Here is a 24018-nt window from a genome sequence, read left to right on the forward strand (position 1 = left end):
GTTCATCTTACAGATGCAGTAGATCTCAAAAGGAGGTTGATGAGTCTGTAGTATGTGATTTTTTTTTTTTTTGTTCAAAGTAAATTATTCTTAAGGTCAAACTTTGTTATAATCGGTGCTTTAAAACTTTGTTACCTTTTGCAGACAAGATGGTTTTCAGGAGATTCTCATCAACTTCTCTAGAATTCCAGTTTGCTTTAAAAAATTTGTTTCTAGCCCATTATATTTGTGAAGATGATCTGTAAGCAGAACTGTGTTTATAAGCATAGAGTTCAATCCTGCTAACTTTGACAGGCTTCAACAGAATGAACTTGTGTCTTGCAAAATCTGATGACAGGCTGGCTTATTTCAATCTACAAAGGTTTAGAGAAGCTTTGAGTAGAAATAATAAGAGGCCTAAGGCTAGTTACCAGCACTGGGGACTTAGCTGTCCCGCATCCCCAAGAAACTCCAAACCAATGTTCCCCATGCTAAATTTCTTGTTGCCACCAGCTATTCTGTATATTGTTTTAAGTCCCCAAATCCCCACAAAACTGTATTGGAGAGAGAAAGAGAGAGAAAGAAATAACATATTTGCTCCTAGCAGAGATGTTGTCATTACCTTTGCAGTAATACTTGTTAATATGTGAAACCCTATTAAAGTAGCTGGGGGGAAAAGTCTGTTAGATTATTATATAGACTTGTAAAATAATTCTCAAATATGTGCAATGATTTTTTAAAAAAGCTAAGGAAACTATAGCATCTTGGAATAGAAAATAAAACTGGGGAAGAGAGGAGTGATTTAGTTTAGACAATTTAAAATCGTTTGCGTGTTTGTGTTTTTGATAACATATTCAGGGCATGCTGAAAGCTTGGGATACCTTTACCAACACTTGAGCATCCTCCCCCTTCGGTTACACATATATGACCCTATTCTTTTTATGCCCTTTGAGAGGGGGATCCTTTGGTGCCGCCTTCTTCATTTATTGGTCATCTCGGTTTATAGATGACTGGCAACTAAGTATAAAGGAAGGATGGAGCATTTGTAACCCGGGTCTTGAGCTGAATTGTGTCATTAAAGCGTTGTTGAAGTCTGACGTCATGGCTAAGAAGAGGTCTTTGCCACCTTTATAGCATCTGTGAAGCCTTGCCTGTGGGTTTGTTTTAGCTGTTTGCACTCAGTGCTTACCAGAAACCCAAGGAAATTTCTGATTTCTCTGCATATGCAACTGAGCTATTTTGGTTGAGAAGGTCCACTCAGCACTTGTTTAGGGAGATGCAGAGGAGACAATTGCTTTGTCTTAGGTTGAGGTTAGTTCAGCAGTGTTTCCTGATGCACTTGATATGCTTGGGGGTATTACAGGTCAGAACTGATGCTGGCTGCATGGTCTTGCAGCATGGGGACAGCGTTGCAGTGTTTAGATTATAGTGTTCTTAATAAAGCAAGCGTTGATTTCTTTTTTTTTTTTTTTCCCAAAAGCAAATAGCCATTTTTTGCTAGATCTTATCTTCAGCTGCGTATTAGGCAGCTTCAGAAAGCACTCTTGAAGACTTTCTTATCTGAGGAATCTATCGTATGAGCAGATAGGAACAAATTCTCCTCAGTATCTTGTCACCCAGTAGCAGTTAAACTTCTGGTCTTAGACAGTTAATATGTCCTGAAAAACAAAACAAAGCAAAAAAACCCCTCCTTGAACCTCTAAGGCACTCAGCAGAATCTTTGAGATTTGATTATATCAAAGTATATTTTTATTAATGGAAGCTGCCAGTGCTGTGCCATGCAATGAACTCTGCGCTTGTTAGAGCCCATGCTAGAAAGGGTTGAGCACCGGTTTCCAGGACCAGGAAGCCTCACAACAACCATCTTCACATAGACACAAAGGTCTAGAATTTTCCTAGTAGCAGGTTCAATAAATAATTAAAGCATTGGTGAAACTTTTGTTGCAATATTAAGTTGTACTTACAAGTAAGAGACAGCATCTTATTTCAAATTTAAATTTGTTTTTATTCAGCCTGTGGAGGTGCTCAACTGAGTTGATTTTTGTTGTGTTAAATCATGTCTAAGAGGCTTAGAGGGCTCTATAGTCCTTGACTGCCTGCAAATACACTGTAAGAATTTTTAATAGATTGAAATAAATATTTTAAAGTAGCAACATGAAGTGCCACACTTCTCTTTTTGACACTCTGCATAGCTGTTCTCAGAATATAATTAGATAAAACTCCTCACCCTTTCATTGCATATTAATTGGCTATTTACACAAAATGTTTTAAGGATTTGTGGACTGGTTATCATAAAACAGTTACAAGGAGATTTTGAAAGTGCATTAAATTTCTTAAGAAAATTGTAGAGATTTTATGAAATAATTTGAAAAACATGGAATTTGAAAGAATGCTACTTTTGAGATTATTTGCAGTGACTGGCACTTGTTTTTTTTTTCTTCATGTTATTTTTCACTTAAATCCAAGTTCTGTTTACAATATTTAATTATTTCTGGCAAGATGAGTCACATGTTATAAATAGAATATTGTGATGTTAGACTGCAAGTTAGAACTGTGTCATCTTTTATGTTTTAAAGATACTTTGCAGGTTTTGGATATTACCACAGTATTAGTCTGATACTGCAAGGCACTGAGGACTTACACTGCAATTGCAGCTACAGAGCTACCTCAACCTAGCTGATAATATGTGAGAAAACAAGAATAAAAAAAAAGCCCTTTAAAATACTTGTCTGTACACATTCATAACAGCCAAGAATTCAGTGTTTAACAGTTCTTAAAGTGGTATGTATGATTAGCTAGGTTATTCCTATGCAGAAGAGGTGATGTCTAAATGATGCTTGATAAATGTTTATTTTCTTTTCTATAGTTTCTGTTGTATACAGCAAGAGAAGAACGATACAATGAGTATTATATTGAAATATGGTTTTCACACAGCGGTTAATAATACCTAAGTAGAGCAGGAAAAGAAAAAAAGGCTTAGTGAAGGGTACTTTTAAATTGGGTTAAGAGGATGTCGATTACGTTCTGTAAGGTAACTATTTTAAAAGCGGTTTCTTTCTTCGCGGTGGATCTAGAAAGGCAGATGCCCAGAGTCGTTTTCTCATACCTTTTCTGACCATGCCTGCCCTATGGCTATAGCGGCTGAATGCCGGCTGGGGTTACACGTGAGCTCCTATGACTCATTAGGCAGAAAAGATGTCATCTTTTACAAATTGTGACAACATTTGATTTGTAATTTCATGTTCTAAATAGTCTGAGATGCTAAAAATTACTTCTCTTCCCTTTTAATGAAGAGTCTGGAGAAGGGAATTCAAAGTATAGTGGAGAACAGCAGCGTTAATGTGAAAGCAGTTGGCATGGGAGGCAATGGAAGTTATTGTAATCCATGTGCCTGTTGTTTAAGGCTTGGTACAGTCCAAAGTTACCTGTGCTGGTGCAGGTTATGTTGTATTGTGAGCCAGGATTGGCAGTGTTGTTTAGTGTGGTGGTTCTCAAACTGTTTCTCATTGTAAGCCAGGTGACCCCAGGTGCTACCGGGCATGACCTTGTTGGCTTTTGGGCAAGCAGGTCACACGCCTGCCCCACCATCGCTTAGAGCTGTGATCGGTGGCTGTGGAACGGTCGCTTTGATGGAAGCATTTTGGGTTATTGGCTCAAGTGGATTAGAAACGCTGTTATTTGTGTGTAAATTCTGCTTGTCGGCCCTTGTGGAGTAAGCTGTTTTGTGGTAACCTGTTTTCTCACGAGGAAGATCATTTATTTAAGCGCTTTTAAAAGACTCCCTCTCCCCCGCCCTGGTTTCAGTTCTCGATAGCTTCAGCATGGCCCTTAGGCAAACTCCACGGATGATAAAAGGTGAAAAGGAGAATTCATTGTGCCTCCCTCCTCTTCTGGTGGAAAGGGAGTCAGAAAACTTAAGCAGTGCTCCTCATCTGCTTTTCTGTGGATAAGCAGGACTTTACTTGCGCTTTTCACCAGCTATGTCTGTGTTGTAACTGAATTAGCGTATTGTAATAGGAAATGCAAATTTCCTTGAAGGGCCCTCTAAAAAATGTACACAAAACAGCACAGTGCAAAAATCCAGTGTGTCTGATGTTCTGAGTCCATGTTGTGTGCTTTTTTCCCCTTAAATCTAGAGCTCACACGGTTTCGTATGTAAGAAAATTTGTTGGACTCCTTCACTCTGGTGTGGTTGACTAGGAACCCTGTGTCAGCCTTCATTAAAATGAAGGTCAGAGGCTTTAATGAGTTAAATTTGAAAAGTAAATAATACGCTTAATACACAGGAAATCCTACGTCTTTCTTTAACATTTTATTTTGCCCTTTGTAGATTCAGTTTGACGCGTATGTGTGTTTAGCGACTGCATAATCTACGTTGTAGATGTTGTCAGTGGGAAAATTGGAGTTCCGCCAGTTTATGAAGTGGTATCTGGGGATGTGAGGTCTTGTCGTGAGCCACCAAAGTCAACGAGAGTGTTGCTTGTAGCTTGAGCAAGTACCTGGGCTCCACAAGCAGGACAGTTGGGGTTCGTGCGACAGCCACGTTCAGCAGAACTCTGTGATCAAACACCCAGCAGAGAAATACTTGGCTATGCAAACATCTTAACTGTCAATCCCTAGATATTCTGGCCGTTGCTTTGTCAAGGTGTTTGTAGCCTAAATGACACCCTCGAGCTATTGTTTCAGGCTAAAATACAGTAACAAAATCTATATCAATATACGCTTAGGGTGTGGTTCCATGAGCTTTTTTTTTTACTTCTCCCTAGCAATGGCAGTCCCTCCATCTCTGCTGAATGAAGCGTTTGTGAAATAATGGTTGCACTGCAACTTTAAAGCTGTTTTCTGAAACAGGTTGATAATGGTTTAAAGAAAAATTCAAATTTTCCAGCAGGAATTTTGTTTGGGACTCCTAGAATTCACTAGGCCGTACTTGATTACGTATCTTTTCAGAGTGAATCTAATCTGATTTTCCATGACCACCTGCGTGATTTTACACTATAGAAGATCTTGTATCTTTGTTATCTTTAAGAGTGTGAGAGGTGTTATATCAGTAAGTAACTCTAATACAAATCAGGATCGGTTGTAATTTATAAATATATTGTGCAAACTAAACAGCACGGAAACATTAGTTTGCATTATTTAAAGTATTGCCCAGTATTATTTTTCTATTTGCAGTAATTCATGCTGTATCTATTAGAAATAGAAAAATAGAAAACTAGCTAATAGAAATAAAGTTTCTTTGACTGAAATTCCCTAGGCAGTTCACAGTAACTTTCTCAATTGGAGAGACTACCATTTGAATCTAGCTTACCCTGTTGAGGAAGGGTCATAGTATCATTTGTATTTATCTTTTATAGCAGGGCTGTTGCAAATGATACCAAAAGGAAAATGTTAAATTTGTCTGTTTCATTCCTGCTCAGTTAAGATGACTCTTGAAATGCATTAAAGCAGTTTGCTTGCCTCTTGCAACTAGAAGGCTGGGCTGGGCTTTCATGTGTTGCATCATGATCCAAGAAATAATATATTGCAATGAATTCTGTATAAGGGATATAATTTTGGCATTTTTTCAGATGTTTCCTTCAGCTAATTTGTTTTTTAAAATGTACAATCTGTATTTGAAAGCATATGTTCTGCTCTGTTGAGAGAGATTGAAGTCATCCTGTTCTCACTGGTACTAAATGGAAATATTTGAGAGCAAGGGCTTAAATGAATTTCCTGATAGGTTGTGTTTACTTCATGAAAGTACTTTCAAGGTGAATTTCAGAAAGCAATTTCATTTTTCATTTTTGTGTAAGTTGTGCTTACCCAGAGCAGCCTGTCCAGATATCATCCTTGTTGAGGAGCTTCTATTCCATAGGAGAGCTCATAATTTATAGAGAAGTTTTGAGCCAAATTCAGTATGTCTGTCTTGCCTACCAAACTTAGTGTAATCCATGCTTATATAATACACTGCAAATTTTTGTCCAGAATACTTTTTTTTTTGTGGCTAAATTATTGAGGAGGAACTTATTACCAATTGTGTTACGGGACTGTGGGGGAAATGTTGATATCTAAACTACCTGCTACCGTTTTGATAATGTCTTGTACACAGGCTAGGTAGAGGCCTCTGCTTATCTGGCGTTCCTTCTGCAGAAAGGGCCTTGGTAGCCAACTGAGTGTAGCCTGCTTGGTCTGGCTAGTTCAACGCCGCTGCTTGAAAGGGGCATTTGGAGAAAGAGAAGCCTGAAACGCACAGGGCTCTGGCTGGGATATTTCCTTCCGATTGTACATGAGTATCACTCGATGTCCCAAAACGTAGGGGCACAGACCGCTGTGTCCTTTGCAAGTCTCTTCAGTTGCTCTTACGGTCTGAATCTAATGATCTGAAGTGTTGGCTTGATAGCCTTGGAGATAAGAGTGCTATTTTTATCCACGGAGTAGGTAGAGCGCAGGAGGAGAGAGTAAAATCTTCGCAGTACATTGTCAGTGTGTCTCATCTGAGGCTTGTTTACAGCTGCTCGGGATGCAGAGGCGCTCTCCCCGCAGCGGTGCGGTCCTCTGCCACCCCCTGACACCGCCGAGAGGGTGGCAGGTAATTGGCGTTGCGCAGGGGCCCGCGTGCCGGAAAGCGGGCCAAAACCCTCGTCAGGGTAGACGGTGCTCCTCACAGTGAAACGTGGAGACGCGGTGGTAAGATGCACGATCGCAAGTTTTATTTATCGTTTAAAGGTGTTCTTAAATTGCCCTAAGATTTTTCTTGCGCTGCTGTGGGTGGTGTTGGGAGACGGGACCCGGGGGAAGCGCTGTGCCGCTCGTCACCGCAGCGGTTCAGGCTGGCAGCGCTGCCTTCGAGAGGAGCGTTTTGGGGCGTCCAGCCGCTACGCTTTCCCGGCCTCCTTCGGCATCTTCCCCCGAGTGCTCCGCGCCGTTGCTGGAAGCAAAAGCTTCTGAGTGCTTTCCAAAGAGCGAGCAGCGTTGGGAAGACTGGCCGAACGGGTTCGGCAGCACTGGCGTTGGCTCCCTGCCTGCCCGGAGAGGAGGCACCGCGGAGCCTGCGGGCGGGCGCGAGCTGGAGACCTCGGCCTCGCTCCCCAGGCTCGGGTGCGTGCGGCTGCTGCGGCTGGCAGAGAACCCGCTTCGGTTGTAAACCAAGGTTTTGTTATCCGAGATATGTTTGCAGTAGTTATCTTGTGTCTTCTGTCGCACAGTGCGTGTGTTGTTTGTTTTCGATGCGCTGAAGGGTGGTAAACTCTACGCGTTTGCTATAATACCCAAGAATCCTGTTTACCTTTCAATTTCACGCTATATTCTAAATCTTATTTACTGTTATTGTACCGTGTAATCTAGGGGCTGTTAACCAGTACTCTTAAGTATTTTTCCTGTTCTTTCTTTAAATAACTACTCCACGTCATCTGCAACGTCCCTGTTACAGGTGGGGGCCACGATGTGCCTGGGCCACTGCTTGAACTCTGTGGGCTTCTCCGCGGGGTGCAGGGCTCCGCTCGCCTGTATCTTACTGCAGAGTCCTGTACCCAATGTGGCTAATCTGCTTATATCCGCGTAAAGATGTCTTGCTCAGTCTTGCTGCTTGTGTAATCAGGTTTATTCTTATGTCTTTTTTTCATGTGAGATATCTAAAAATGTAGATTTTTGTGCCCAGTTCAGTGCATTTTTACAATAGTAGAGCATTTTGCTTGCTCTTAAAGCTGAACTACAAAAGGGAAACTTTTTTTTTCCTTATGTATTTGGATACATTCCTATGTATCCATATACCTTTCCAGGTGTAACTAGAGTACTAGTGAGGAAGCTTACTCATCTGTTAGCTGCAGTGGGACCAGAGGGGAGAAGTATTCTTGGAAGTATCTGTCAAAGGCGTGAGTTAGACCAAACCAACAAAATCAGTATTTTGTGTAGTCTGAATAAATTCTTCTTTCCTTTCCTTTTGTTTTGTTGTAGGTATTACTATCTATGCACATCGCAAGTGGGCTAATGTTCTGATTTTGTGTAGAGGCTCAGACCAAGAAAGAGCAGAAAAACTACTTTGAAACGTGTCACTCCCTTCAGATCTTCTGCAATTACAATACAATCTAAGTCATTTTTATTTCTGAATGCATGTAAATCTAAAAATATTAGAAGTTGCAATCCTTCCAGCCTTTTCCCATTTAAGAATGAAATGGCTGATTTCAGTAGCAGAGAACTAGTGCCAACAATGGAAAGATGGTACCTGGTGCAGATGTGCTCACCCAGTCTTTTCAAAGTCTTTTTTTTTTTCTTCTGTAATAGGTACCATGTATTCTATGCATAGCCTTTGGAGATGCAATTCTGAAAATTTTGTGAAGTTGGTCCCCTAAAATAAGTAGGAACACTCTAAGCAGTGAAGAAATAGATATTGAAGTGAGGATACTGAGGGGCTCGTTGTAAGAGGTAGAAGACATGTAGAGGCGAAAGCTAAATTTCCTTCTTAGAAAATTTGAAATTCCATAACAATTTTCACTTGGATAAAGAGCTTGTAGGCTGAACTGCGTTAGTGTTAGATCACAAACAATCTGCACTATAATTATCGACCTTGTACTGTGAACAGGTAGCTTGATTTGCTGCAATATTTACCTATTTAGTTGATGTTTGGAAAACACAACTGTGTGTCAAAGGACAATTAGTGCTAATTTAAAGCTTAACACTTCTAAATGGAGAGATTCCCTCTTGGAAAGGAAGTTCTGACGACTGTAGCTCTATATGTGCTGAAATATATTAGTTTTATGAAGAAAGATTTGTGGCTTACCAGTTCCTTAACTAGATTATTGAAATATTCAGTCATCTTCATTTGTCTAGAGGTATGCAATTTCTACTTTTAAAATCCTTTTTAAATGCTGAAATTAAAATTAAGTGTCACTACATGGGTGTTGAAATATAAAAGGAGTGGGTAAACTCTTAATCTATTATGGCAGCAAAAATATTATTTTATTTTTTTCACTGTTTCTTTTAATCTTACTAAATATCACAGTACTGTTGCAGTTTTGGCTAAAGGACATCTACATGCCTGTTGCTGTGCAACTTGCATTTTTTTATATCTTACTGTATCAAATTAACTGTCGGTAAATGTGTAAAGCAAAAGGAATTTTAACGGAAAACCTAATAGTGCTTGCCAGGTTAAGAAGGATGCAGACATATAAGTTGATATTTGAAAATTAACAAGTGTCAGTTTCCTTACAGCCATGTCAGATGTAATTGAAACAGTCTTGTTTTATTTTTGAAGTGGATGTTCAAGTATATGGAGAGTAGGAGTGGCAGAGGTGGGGTAGTTTTAGGCAATGAGATTGCCTAATAAAAGAAAATACTTAAATGGAATTCAGTTGACTGGTCATCTATAGCATTTTCCTTAATACTTTTTTTTTTTGTATTTGCTGCCTCAGGTGTCAGGTGCATGATGTAAAATGTATGCACAGTACTCTTTGTACGAAGATGCATTGTCTTTGCACAATTAAAGAGTAATGGCCTGGTGCTGTCACACGAGAGTTGGGGCCCTGTGCAGCAGGGGCGCAGCCTTGAACAGTTAGGTACAAAGTCTGGCTTTATGCGTGCACTGTGTAGCAGGGGAAAGAATGTGTTAATTGATGATCTTTTTTTAATACAAAGGTTGCAATAATGCTGTCATGCAAAAGATGCATGACTACCTCTAGTCCTTATTTTTACTGTTTTGAAAAAGTTTATATTGTTAAAGATTAAATTGACCCTGCTATTTCACTTTTTTTGTTTACATTTTTTGATATTACTACACTTCTTGTTGTTGTTTTCCCCTCACAAAAGATACAATCATGGTTACTTTGTATTCCTTCAGTGCTCAGTTAGTAAGAAAACCTATGAAGCTGGAAGTGAATAATTATTACTGCTCTACTTTCTGGGTTACTAAGTGCCAAGATACAGCCAGCACATAATTACATTGCTTTGATGTAATGTGAAAAGTTACACAGGGGAAGATTGCAAATACTTGTATTGAAACACACATGCCAAAACTTTTCCCTGCAAAGCGTGCCCAGATAAGAGAGAGGAGAGAGGGTGATGAGCTTGAAACACGTTCACAATTCGTAGTGAGAATGTATCAAAATGCTTCTGTGGCAGTGAGCAGTTTTATGTAAACTCTAAGTTTAGATTTAAATAAAACAAATTTCCTTTTTCCTACTACCAAAGTGCAGCTGCTACAAAGTACACATGTACTGTATATAAAGAAAGGAGAGAAGCACAATAACTGTTGATGTTACAACAATTAATAATAGTAGCATTCTTTGAGGTATGCCATTTAAGATACAGTTTAAAATATGCTCTTTAACTGGGGCTAGGTTTGTGATTAACTGCCTGACCAGAACTTTTTCCCCATGTAATAGATGATGTTTTCCTGTGTAATAACCGAACTGTTTCTTTGTGCCCTTTCATATAAAATTAGCCCTGATGTTAGTATTACCATGTAAACCTGAAGTCTTCTATTTCATGAATTCTGTTTAATTTTTGTTACAGTTGTGCTTCTTAGTTATTTTAGGTTTAAGTACGTAACTTTTTTAATGACAAAATTATAAATAGAAATTTGTCAACTTTCCTGAAATATAGCGATGACATGATGCCTAAAAGTTGTGTATGTTACCTAAACGTACCTTACGCATGTTACCTAAAAATCATATACAAGTGGGAATGAAGATTTGTTACATGAAGAGTGATGACAAATCATGTATTCAGCACTTATGTAATATTAATTAGCATTTCTATAATATTAATCATACAAATTGGCTGGAGAAATTTAAAATATCTTCAACTCTGAAAACTAATTAGTGAGTAAATGGGAATAGTTTTTGCAGCTGACCGACTGCATTCAAATTGCTGATGAAAAACCTAATGCAACAATACAGTGGGTGGGGGGAGACTTTTTCATCTGCTGAAAAGCTTTAAATATGCTAGTTGCGCTTTACTAAGACATTTACTAATCAGCCTTTCTAAAGACAAGCTTTTGTAAACTTGCTCACGCAAATTTTCTATTATTCCATATAACGCACTTAGAAAAACTGTTTATTAGTTTTGAAGTTTTGAATGAACAATTTGGCGCGTGTTTTCTGTTAGAATTGTTACAAGATTAATTGTGTGTAGCTGAATTCACATGCAAAGAATTTAACTAAATACCTAGTAGATGTCTGCTATATTATGTTTTTTATGTATAATTACAGGAACATTCAAATCTTGGGAGCCTAAAATTAGAACTCGCAGCTGCGCTCTGGGCTGCAGGTGCACGTGTGTGTGACACACTTCTCTTTGGTATCTGCTGCTCTGTTTTTGTCAGCAGGCAGGATGTAGAAATTTCCCAAGACTGTTCAGTTTTGGAGAACAAGAGATGTAACAATTGTCAGTGTTGCATTCTGCATCCTTGGGGCGGGGGGGGACCTGCAGGGAGGATTGCAGCCATCGTGTGCTCATAACCTTGGAGAAGGACTGGTGCTTGGATTTGCTATTCGGTATCCACAGAGGAGTTTTACTTCCCGCAGCATGTGGCAAACCTTTTTGCTGGAGGTGATGTTGGAGGGGATAGTCTGGGTGATGGAGTTTTGGCAATGCAATGTGATTGAATACACGGAAAAGATGGGTGTTGTAAGGTAGGTGGTCTTTTACCCTTTCAACTTTTGCTGTGCAAAATTCTGTCTTAAATTTGGGAAAGCAAAATAAAAACTTTCACATTAATTGATCCTCACAGAGCTATAGCTTGTATTCCAGGGAAAGAATAGACTGTCTCCACTTCCAAAAGCAGGCTGAAGGGAGAGGACTGCGCTTTTAGTGATAAAGCATTGTAACATTGATAAAGATCTGTGACACCGATCAAATCTGGTAATCCAACTACTGTGCATAGTTAAACTGGATTGTGGTTTTTGGTCTTGACTTGGAAGGCATTTCTGTGAGCTAAGAGCTTTGAGTTCTGGGCGTTCTTAGGATTTTAATAAAATGATGTGTAATTGCTATATTTGTCATAGCCGAAAATGCAGTAAAACATTTAATCAAGACTTCAGCTGTTTCTTCCTTCATCTTGCGAAATCTAACCATCAGTCAGCAACAGCCCTGTGAAACATAGTACGCTTGTATTTTTTAACCCAGGCAGAGCTACGCCTTTCACATGGCTCCTCAGCTAGCTGGGCTTTTAAAAGCCGTATGGGCAAAAAATATAGGTTACGTGAGAATGTACAGAGAAGTTAGCAAGGACTCTCAAAGATGGTAAGCTTGCAGAAAATACTCTGATAGCAGTTCTTCCCTTCGAGCCTAAATGAAACAACTTTGGGTTTTAACTTTGGCAATATAGAGGCTGAGAATGTCCATTTGTTTTCCCTTATTTTGTTTCAAAAGTAAATTTCTTTCAAATCTGAGTCACCATGAGTACAAACCTTGTAGGGTAGAGTTTTAAAAAAAGTTCATGCATGTAAATTTGATAGTTTTATGTTCAGCTTGATTATGGACATACTCTGCAAGCTCAAATTTGTGTTTGCACATGTGGATCATAAATATTTGTGTTCTACTAATGTGTAAGTGTTCTTTACTTGGATATTTGCAAGCAAAACTCAAGTGTGTATATTTTACTAGAATCTTTTGTTTTGGTTTAAAACTTGTGTGAACTAGTTATTAAGCCCTCTGAAGATTATACAATTTTTAGTTACTTATTTTGTTCGAGGTATCTGTTTAGAAGTATTTTTTTTTTATTATTATCATCTAGTATAGTACATGGTAAAAAAATTTCCAGTAGTTTAATTTCATTTTGATAAGTACACAAAAACACATGCGTGTTCATGAATGATAAGCAGCTGGGTCTGCTTCTGGAAAATAGTTTGGAAAAATATTGTTTAGAAAATAACATTTTAGTTGTGGAAAATTATGTACATGTATATGAAAAGTAAGTTTTGGGATGTTTAAAAAAAAAGTGAACTCAGCAGTCTTATCAATTATAAAAAGGGAATATCTGATTTAAAAGTGATGGGACCTTTAATTAAGATAACTTACTGTGCAGTTACAGTTTATTTGTGTGCATGCAGTATAATCCAGAGCTAGGTCTCTTGTACTACTGCTTGTGTGGAAATCTCGCTGCCCCAGAAGGTTTACATCTTGGATCACCTCTGCATCTGAAAATGACTGGGTTTTGAGAACTGATGTCAGCAACAGATCTGGCTGGACTCCTGTTGTACGGATTTCTTGGCAGACTTTTGCCTTCTTGGACTGGCTATAACTCTGTTAGTCTAGCTGTAACTGAGCACAACTTTATTTGAAATCTGCTCTTGCTCAGTGTAGGCTCTTTCTTATACTCCTAAATGTTGAGTTAGTCTCCTTTCTTCTCCTCTCTCGTGCCTCTCTCCCCCAAATCATGAGCTTTTAAAAACAGTAATTTGGGAGTTCTTATTTGCTTTGAGATATTAGAAAACTGAGGCTTGTGTTCTCCACAACCATAAAACATACAACGATAGAAGTACTTCTGTGCTTTAACAGGATCTGACAGCAGCTAGGGCAAGTGTCATAAGCCTTGTGGCAAAGCGCAGGAGCTGGCACCGTAACTTTTTTCCTTCAAGATGTCAAATATTTTTAAGTTATTGCACCTGTGTCTGAGCTGTGCTGCCACAAGTTGTTATTTTACTATCAGGTTTTTCTCCTCTCTTTGACATTCTTTCAGATGTTAGTAGAGCTATGTTATCTTAAGGCATGCTTTTATTAGATTTTTTTCCTTTAAGAGGAAGAGGTCTACCATTTAAGTCAAGTTAAAACAGGATGTACTAACATAATTTTTACCTTAGCATGGTGAAGGCCAATTCTGTTCTAATAAGAAGAGAAAGCAAAACTAGTATGGAGGAAATGTATTCAGGATCGCTTTTGTGCACACTATTTAAACTTGAAAGTTCTGGTCTGTGAAGTAAATAGTTCAGGCCATTCAGATTTGGCAACATGTCAAAGTAATGGTGCATATTTAAAATTTCTGTGTGTAATACCGCCAAAACAATTCCCTGATGGCTTACTGGAAAGCCTAGTAAATCAGTGAAAGTTGGTCCACTTACTTCAGGGCGGATTTAGATCAGGCCTCAGTGAAAAGATAAATAAATTTTGTTTTGAGGGAGTTGCAAGTATAATAGGGCATTATGTCTGTTGAGAGTGTAAAGTTAATAGTCTAGTGCATCCCATTTTAATGGTGACACAGCTACTATTGGCTATACTTGATTAAAAATATTACCAAAGTATGATCAGGTTGGTGTTGTGCTTGAGGCATTTTGTGCTATGCTGTAGGGGGCCTGGGTAGTCGAAACACTTACTGTTCACGTCGAGTATTAGCATGCAAAATGTCCATTGCCAAATTATACTAAATTGCAACTAATACATATATATTTATGATAAATTGGACTCAGACTTTTAAAAATACTCCTAATAAGCAAATGTTTACCCTGGGAATGGATAGGGAAGAACTGAGTATCAGGTATATACCCTCTGAGAAATATTTATGCAGTACTTCTATGTATTCTTCTCACATTTTTTTTCCTCGAGTTTTCTGTTCTTCCATGCCTCTGATAGAGTTTGTTCTTTGCCTTTTAGCTTCTTTCCCTTTTAGCTTTTGCTTTCTCTTCCTCTCTTTCACTTTTCATTCTCATCTTTTTTTTTCGATTGTGATAAGCAGACTTCTGCAAAATAGGAAACTTGCATTCTGGTTTCTGAAAACAGCCAGAATTAGGGCTCATTTTCCTGTCTTCTGGTAGTTTGTAATTTAGCACACGATTTTAACGTTACTTTTCTTCTGATACTTCATCCATAGCAATTCTAGAAGAGATGTTTACCTTACGAGATGCTAGGACAGATGCACTGTACCATGGTTCCCAGTCTATAAAGGAACATCTAGATTCATAGGAAATTGGATTAAATTTGTGGGGCAAAAAAGTTGCCAATGGAAAATGTAGTGCAGCTGAGGTAATCACAGAATCTAGTGACTCAGTAAGGTGCAAACAGCTAACCTTTTATCTAACTGCCTATTTTCAGCCTGTTTTATCTGTTCTTTTGTCTGTAATGTTAAGTCATAGAATCAAGAGTACACAGACAATTGCTTTTAATGCCCACAAGCCTGATTTTCTGTGGCGTAACTGTGCTGAAAGAGAATGCAAAAATACTAAGAAATTACTGGAAGATTTATACACCTCTCCATCCCTTGGAAAAGGAGATGGCAGCTCAGTTCGTGAAAGTTTTTGAGTAGACGTGCTCAACTCCATGTTACTTGATGTACGCTGTGTCAGATTGTCCCTTATTTTTTTTTCTTTTTCATTAGAAAATGTGTTGTATGAGCCTTTCCCAGGTATGAAGCATTTGCCTTACAATGTACTTATTACGTATTTAATCAACAATACAGCTAAAATACCTCTGAATTATCTGTGATGTGTACTCATTCTCTTCTTGATGAAGAGTACAGGAATATATCACTTAAAGTTGACTTTCTTTTTTTATACAATGTAGCTAAGTTACTTCTGAAAGGAGAAGTGAATTCTTGAAGTCAGAGTTTTCAAACGTTTAATATTATGGAGGTAAATGAAGTCTATTTTTCTTTATGGTTATGTTAATAGAATTAATATAACTAGCAGCTCCTATAACAGCATTTGTATATTGATATCAGATAATACTGTGTGTATGAAAAAAATAAATAGAAAATTGGCGGTCTTGGTTTAAATTTTTAGTTTGACCTTGAAAAACATTCCCAGATGGAGGGAGTTAAATTAGCCCAGCTTTGAAAAGAGGAACATATGAATCACGGTTGCTAGGCTCTTCCTTGGGAGGCATGGGCTTTACATTTACAGTTAAGTATTTCAAAAGGAAATCTTTAAACTCGGAGGAACAGTGTATTTGAAATGACACTGGTGAAATACTAGAAACTTCATTAGACTTTTAAATAGAGAATTTGCATGTCATTAAATGAAATAGGTATAAAGTATTAGACTTTAGAATATCAACTGCAAGACTTCTGAACTTCCACAAGTGTATGTGGGGGGGAATAGAAAAATTAGGCATCTCTATCCTACACTTCTGGAACATATTTCATATGTAAATTTTGTTAAATTATGTAGTATGTTCTCTGATATTTACCTGGTATAATCTGTGTCATTTTCATAAGTTCCACACAGGAATTTGCCCCAATAGAACATGGAAATAAAAATAAGATTTCCCCAAAACCTGCTTCTGAATAGAGTGAAGCATATTAGATGCGTGGGAGTTTACTTGCCTGGGAGTATGACTCCTGATTTGGGAAATGGGTGTTCGGGTCTGAGCTCTTTTCCAGTCATCTTTACTGATCTCAACTGGATCTCAATCTTTGAAGTTTCAAACCCATTTCAAGAGTTAAGATTCAGATTTCTGTAGTAGTATTAATACTGCTTTTTGCCCCCTCACACCTAGTGCAGTACCCTCCGGTGCTGTCCTTGCTCCTGCAGTGCTCAGCGCAGGGAGGCTCCAGGCTCCTTTGGGACCTGCCATCTCTCTGTGACGAAAGGATTTGATTGCATCTATTCTAAATAAGTGTTTTGATAAAAGAAAAATAGCGTTTCCTGTAGTACCTATAAGAAAACAAAGGAGATACGTTTAGGACTCTAACCTTTCACTGCTCACTGCCTAGTTACGTTCAGATGTACCCGGGGCAGAAGATCATTTTAGCTGATTTGCGTGATCTGGCTGGGCTCTTGTGTGTGACTTCCTTTGAGATCACGGTTGTGAATTCGTGTGTGCAGCAAATCCTTTTTTTCTGCATCAATTGGTTTTACTTTTAGTCAGAGTGGTTCTTCATGAGTTTATTTCTTGGAGTGTTTTGGCATTGCTTTCTGTCGCTTACAGTTTTGATTTTAAAATTCTAAAGATTTGTTTCGCAGTGTAAAGGACTTCGGTAAACTCAGATTTCTTAGGAACGTAAATAGGAAAACATTTTTGTTTACATCAATTTCTGTGAATTTGTTTCGCTTGTAGTTTAAAAACACCGCTCTATTTCCAGCAAATATTCATAAGAGAGTACTTAGAGCGAACGTGATGTCTCAAATTAATGTCAAGGAGTGCTTTATCTTGCGAGATAAGTAGAAGCAGGCAATGCTTGTCTTGTGTTAGAGATTTTTTTTTTTCCCCAGCATTCTGTACAAAGTGGTTAAAAGTCTGGGTTCTGCGCACTCCCGAAAGGCATGGGCACGCGAAGGGGTTCCCGGCTGTGGTCGCGGCGGGATGAGGTTGGTCGTGTGTTGTGCAGCAGCCGCCCGTGCGTGCGCTGTCGGCGGTCGGTCGGAAGCCCTGCGCCCTGCTCCTGTCCTTCACCCTGCTGCGTTAGCAGTCGGGTGGGAGCAACCACGGGGCGTTTGCTTGCCGTACGGAAACTTTGTTTTGTAGGCATATCCAAAGAACGCAGTCTTAGCCAATGATATATCAGTTTATACTTTTTTTTTTTCCTCTGAAACAGCTTATTAAATCACAGAAAGTGGATATTGAAAAATAAATATTTATTTTTCCTAGCTGTTTTATCCTAAGGTATATCTGCTTGGTTTTGCCTGGTTTACAGCAAGTTGCGTTTGTTTGAGGTCTTAAAATACCTCTTTTGAAAATGTAAGTACAAAAGCGAGACTCACTACTTAATAAAGTGCAAATCAGTTTAAAATTTATTCATTTACTGTAAAATCAATTGCTTAAAAAGGTGTCTCTGATTTAGATAAGTATCTATCACATCAATTTAAGTAATAGCTCTAATCTGTCACAGCCCCATCTGATGTCCTTGGTCGTCATATTTGGGTCTACACAAGAGAATCTAGTTGCAGCCATTATTATGGATATGGTATTTAATATTAATGTAGCATAATAAGGTTTTTTGAAAACTTGGGATAGAGCTTATTTTTAAAATAAAAGTAAATTTTTTTTTTTTGAGGAAAATATTTGTTATAAAAGGGAGCTCTCCGTCCTGGAAGCTGTTCTGCGTGGGTACGTTCTCTGTTCTGGTAGAAGCCTACTGGCTTGACTTTGTTTCTCAGCGATGACAGAGATGCAGTGCCATCGCTAATCTTGGATTATGTCACATTCATTCCTAAGATACAGCCTACTCAATTTATTTAAAAATTATTTTATACATAATTGATACTCTATTAACGAGCAGAAATTATGTTTCAAGTAAAATGTAGCGTGTTGTTTATTGAAAACGTACATATCAACCATATCGACAAATTAAGAACCATAAAACAAAACTTGGGTCAATTCTAATACAGAGGTAAATATATTTAACTTAATATCTAAGTTATTGTTAACATAGAAATCTATTACTTGAGCATTCTTTTAAGTAAAAAAGTTTTCTTATATCAGTTTGAAACCTTTAAATAGTGTTGTAGATACCTTAGCCTCACGGTTTGGCAATAATGAATTTATAAACTATTCTATGTTTTCAGTTTCCTGTTTTTTATTTTTTAGTGATTGAGCAACATTTTCAGTTATATTATGCAATATAACTTTAAGATGTGTAGTAAATGTTGTATTTACTGCATCCATTGACTCCTCGAGCATTTTAACTGTTATACTGTACTCTTAAAAACTGGTTTTCTAAAAAACAACATTGCAGAAACTTATTTTTTTTTTTTTACTAAGTCTGCAAGTATGTGTGTTATCTCTGAAATCCACACATGCTCTGACATACTGTTATCTCTCTCTCTCTCTCTCTTATATAGCTGTTACACAGATCTTTGGCAGCAGATGGCTGGAATATAATGCACTGTTAAACAAATAAAACCATTAGGTGTATAATATTGCTTGGTAAATGACTGTGCGTTTAAAATGGTTTAAAAAATTTAAATAGAAAATAAACTTCATTTTAGAATTCATTTAATGAGAGTGGAATAAAATACAAACCCCTTTCAGACTACATAAAGCATCTCTTATGTTGTGTTTGTAATTTGAAGTTAATCACTTTTTTATTACATTCTTGAATCTAGCATAGGGTAATGAGTCCTAAATCAGATTTCTAATAGATGTCTTCTACAAATAATCACTTATTTTACATTTGTCTTTGAAGGAAGATCTTTGCTTTTGTAATATTCCAGCAAAAAATTATCTGTTGCATTATATGCTCATTTTTTTTCTCATTTTCAAATTTTATACATATGTATTAAAATTATGATTCAACATGAGTATCATGGCTCTTTAATTAAACTGTTTTTAATAACTGTAAGCAGCTGAGAGATATGCCATTTTGTCTTTTTGTTTTTAGATATGCCAATATTTGGTCTTTGCCCGGCTCATGATGATTTCTATTTGGTGATGTGTAACCACTGTAATCAGGTCGTAAAACCACAGGCATTTCAATCACATTACGGTAAGTGCTTAACTATTTTTAATAATTAAGGGTGAGGTTAAATCAGGATTAAGCCTGGCAATTTTTTTTCTTTAATTGATGGTGTATAGAACATTATATTGCAAATAATGTCAAAGAACATAACCTGTGTTTAATCATTTTATATATATTGTAATGCATTTATGCAAAGATCTTGTTTCTTTGCATTTTTTTTAATATCTTACAGAAATACTGCATCAGTACAATTCCATTTCAAACTGGCATGTATGTAGTGTATTTCACAGACAGTTTGTGTAGTGTGTTTGTGTGCCTTTTCTCATTTTATATTTATACTGATTGTTTTTATGGAAGGCTCTGTTGCAGTGTGGGCTGCGAACTTGAGCTAAAGGCTGAACTTACAGATTTTGTTGTAAAAGAGCAAACAGTCTTCAAACATAGTACGCTTAGAAAGGAGCAGTAAGCTTATTTATTTTGAGAAGTATCAGTTTGTATTTGTTTTAATGGTCAGATGATTTTGTATATAAACTATGCTAGGAAGCTCTTGTTGTGTTGGTTAGCGTTAGCCAGTGTTTATAGAGGACTGAGAAAATGTGAAGTGCTATACAAGTTCAAGTGCTCTGCTACTTCCTATAAAGCGTATCTGACGGAGGTAGGCGGTTCTGCTTTTCCTTACTCCTCTTATGACTGGAAATTAATCTCGGACAATTTCCTATCAGGGTTGGGATAGGAGGTTTTTGGTGTTCAACTTTGTTTCTTGGGAAATTCAGGAGATGGTTTCTAACCAAGCACTAATGCAAAAGATGAGCAAAGTGTCTTTTGAGCTACTACTTTCTCCCTCTGCGCGTGCGTATTTGTATGATTTTGCTTTCTCGTAGCCCAGTACCCCTACTGCTTGCCTCGGTGTTTAAAAGGGTAGAAAGTGCTGGATGTGGGTGGGGAGCCTCTTCTTGCGTTGGAATATTTTTTCCTGTATCTTAAACGCTCCCGCCTCTTGGCAAGAAAAGACATACTCGCTTCTGCTGCTTGCTGGAGGTGGGAAAGGGTCTTCCCGTGCTGTGCAGAGGCTGCGCTTTTTACCCTTTTCCACCTCTCCCTTCCTGCTTTTCTATGTGGTTATGCCTTATGGATTGTGTTCCTACCCTTGCTGCTGGATTTCTTGGACTGTGTTGCACAGAGTGACTCACAGAAGAGTCTGATAGGTTTTATGACATAATTCGCACTAGTTTCCTTGTTACTCTGTGGATGGCAGTGACGATAATAATAATAAAAATTCTTAAGTCTCCCGAGCTGTCAGGAGGCCAGAAGGGCATACGCTTCTCTTCCTCTGGTCGCTATGAGCCTTTGTATCAACCGAGAGCGAGTCCACCCCTTGCCAGTGTGATTCCTCACCTGTCACTGAATATCAGCTTGGGATGTCCAATAAGTCCTTCTAAAGTATCATATTAAATTGATTCTGACAGTTAAAAATAAATTTATGGGGGAGGCCTGGACGGTACCCAGTTCGGAGCTGTTGGCATATTGAATCTTCTGTCTCAAGGTCACGAATAGGGAACTGGCTCAGGTTGGTGGTGGTGGAGAGCTCTTAGTATCTGCAGATCGTTTGGGGCGTCTTTCTGAAAATCAGTTGGTGGTCTCCAGCTAATTTCCCACAAACAGGTATCCATGTTATAGGAACCAGTATCATAGTTGTTGGCCTGACAGCCGTGTTGGCGGACCAAAGAAACAGTTCAACTATTGAGTAGGCGCAACGTTGCTTCTTGACCACAGGAATTGAAAGCATTGGCTGTCATGATGCTACTTTTATCAGTATTAAGCTTGTTATGAGAAATTTATTTTATTCCAAGGCTGTTAATTCAGACCCTTCGATGAGCATTACTTGCAGTTTGAAAGGAACAGAGCAAAGAAGGAATTACAAAATGAAGGTATGGGAAATATTTTGAAAAGATTAAAGAAGAAATAGTGGTTTAATATTCTCATTCTGTATCCCACACACATTATAGGAGCATGATCTCTGAAGTACCCTTTCAAAATATTAAAAATGCTTCTCTGTAACGTAAAGCTATCAGCGATAGATTGATGCTTTGAGAGAAATGTAGAGGGAAGGGATGGAAATGACAAGGTTATTCTTAGTATTTCTTAAGCCTCTTATGAACAATAAAGACGCTAAACAAGTGCCTAGAAGCTGGGAGAGGAAACAGGCGGAGTCGTTCTGATGAGAAAAACAGGGTTGGGTGGAGTGTAAATTATTAAAAGGTTTTAGTTTGCCAAACTAATAGCCTCACAAAGGTAAGAGGGCTGGCTTTATGATTCTGCATAAAGCTAGCTATCTCCCCTTTTTTTTTTTTTTTTCTTAATCAGTCTTTGCATTCTTGAAACCCTTATGCAGTTTTTTCTTCATTTTAGCAAATTATATGTGAAAGCTGATAAATATTACAAACAGATGATTGATTACCAATCAGCAGTATACATTTGTACCCAGTGTACTCTAAGCGAAGGAAATTGCTGAAGTCCTGAAAACACACAGTTCTTTTAAAACAGAAAGTACATTCTCATGATAAAAATACAATTAAAAATTCCTTGGATTTGTCAGTCAGTTTTCCCTGAATTAGGTCCTTTATTTGTGGCTTTATTTCAGGGATTTAGAAAAGAGAGATTATCTGAACAAGTTCTGAAAAACTGCAGTGCATCAATAAAGCCGTGCCTTTTTGTAATGTTCTCAGAGCCTTTTAAAGTTATTTTTAAATATTACCAGAGAAATGGTAATGTCTTAAAATATTATACAACTTTTGGTGTGTGTGTTGCTTGTACTTGGTGTTCTCTGAAATTGGTCATGTGGGATTTTGTTTTCTGAAGCAGAATATGTGCTTTTAAAATGTCACTTTGTTTAGCTTTACTTTGACGAAACTATTAACTATACCTAATGAGCTAATTAATTTCTTCCAGAGCATATTTGTGATGAACTGCTTAAGTAGATAGGCTGCAAGTGCGTTGCAAAACACATGCTAGCTTTTTTCCTCAGGCCATGTGCAGTCAGGAATAATTTGAATGTAATCTTATTCATCAGAATATTTAGTCTTTTTGCTAAAATATTTTATTTTTACAGAAATCTGTTATTTGATTTGTTTCTAACTGATACTTCTGTATTTCACATTTTTATGTGACTAGAAGAGATATTAATCATAAATCAAAATTACATTCTAATTTGGAGGCAAACTAAGCATGCATTTAGGGATATTGATTGCTATTTTAATCATTTATTCTATACTATATTGTTCCAAATTTGGCCATTGAAACTGATTTGTAAAATTCAGTGACACATTTGGTATGCATAACACCATGTGAGAAGCTTTAAAATATATCAGCATTTTTTTAAAGCTCTCTAATACAAAGAGATATATGGGGACCGCTTGTGATATTTCTTCTATCCAGAGCATTACAAAATTTTGTAGTCTACAGAATAAACTTAGTACAGTCTCTTTTTAAAGTATGTCCAGCTTGATTTCCTCTAGTCTAACAGCTAATTGTCAGTATATTCAAATTATTTTACTCTCTTGGCAGAGGGTAGTGCTAATATAGCAGAGCTGGAGAGGCAGGAGCAGGATGGCGAGCTGAGGAGGTGCTGGCTTTTCAGAGCAGATCATCCTTGCATTTCATCTGCAAGACTGGGCAGCTGGTTGAAGTCCTCTGGAGCATCCTTGCTGCCTCTTTCTGAACGGTTACGTTTTCATGGCATTAGCATCTTCCTTGCATGACTCAAGTTCAATCAAAGATGAAGGATGGAAAGAAGGTGTGATGTTCAGGCCTGCAGTCTCACCTGAGAAGCACCTGAGATCTCTTATCGTGGTGATCTATTCTGAAAAAACAGTGTTTTTCTCCAGTTGACAGTCCTGATAATCCTGCGCCTGCCTCTCCAACTTCCTTGCCATATATACTCTACATTTTAGCTGGGTGTATTTCTTAAGGCCCTGCAGATTCCTCTTACTCCGTTAACTCTTGTAATAAAAATTGCTTAGCTTTCTGTCAAATTGCTAACCATCACACTGCTTGGGACTACATCCTTGACAGCTAGCAGGATGTGTCTGCGTTAGGATTGATGCTTGTTCCTCTTACCTCCCCTCTCTTTTTCCCGTGAAAAACATGCTATACGTGGTTCCTGTACCGCAGCAAAGGGTTGGTCTTTGTGCAAGCCATGGTTACAGTTCTTTCAGCTTGCTCATGGAAACGCGACCTGTCGGCCATACTTCAGCCCTTCCACCGATTTATCCTGTCTCCCCTGGTCATCGTCCTCCTCTCTGGGGAGAGCTGCTTCTCTTCACCACCTGGGCTGGTTTGCAGCAAAGGAGGGAGGATGTAGCTCAATAGTGTGGAAGTAAAGTACTGTTGGTTTAGAGATGTGGGTTTTCTTCTCTCTGCTTTTTCCCCCCCCCCCCCCCCCCTTGGCCTTTTTTTTTTTTTTTCCCCCTCCAAAGTGACTTCTTTTCTTTGTGCCATGGTTTCCATAAATATAAAGTGGGGTTATAATTCTCAGCAATCGATATAAAAGCATTATCAAGTTTACCTGTATAACTTGCACCAATAGTGTCTGTAAGTCATGTAGTGATTATGGACACCATTTATAGAACACATGTTGGAAAGAGAGAATGATACAGTATCAGGCTGTTGAGTCATTAAAAAGATATGTCCAGTGTTTTGATTGCCTTTCGTAGGTTTGGCATGTGGTGACAAAG

General features: G+C 38.0%; 1 protein-coding gene across 6 annotated transcripts in view; it reads left to right on the plus strand.

Moving 5' to 3' along the window:
- ATXN7 (ataxin 7) overlaps positions 1 to 24018 on the plus strand; it is an 84136-nt gene that overhangs the window by 22628 nt on the left and 37490 nt on the right. For 4 of the 6 annotated variants that reach the window (XM_064519130.1, XM_064519128.1, XM_064519129.1 and 1 more), the window contains one exon: positions 19208 to 19312. The exons of 1 other annotated variant lie outside the window; for it this stretch is intronic. In XM_064519130.1, the coding sequence (XP_064375200.1) occupies positions 19208 to 19312 (105 nt within the window). Of the gene's footprint in view, positions 1 to 17156; positions 17196 to 19207; positions 19313 to 24018 lie in introns of those variants that run through there. One more of the 6 variants, XM_064519133.1, reaches the window with a different exon arrangement.

Source organism: Dromaius novaehollandiae, chromosome 12 (genome assembly GCF_036370855.1).
Source record: "Dromaius novaehollandiae isolate bDroNov1 chromosome 12, bDroNov1.hap1, whole genome shotgun sequence".
Classification (NCBI taxonomy): Eukaryota; Metazoa; Chordata; class Aves; order Casuariiformes; family Dromaiidae; genus Dromaius; species Dromaius novaehollandiae.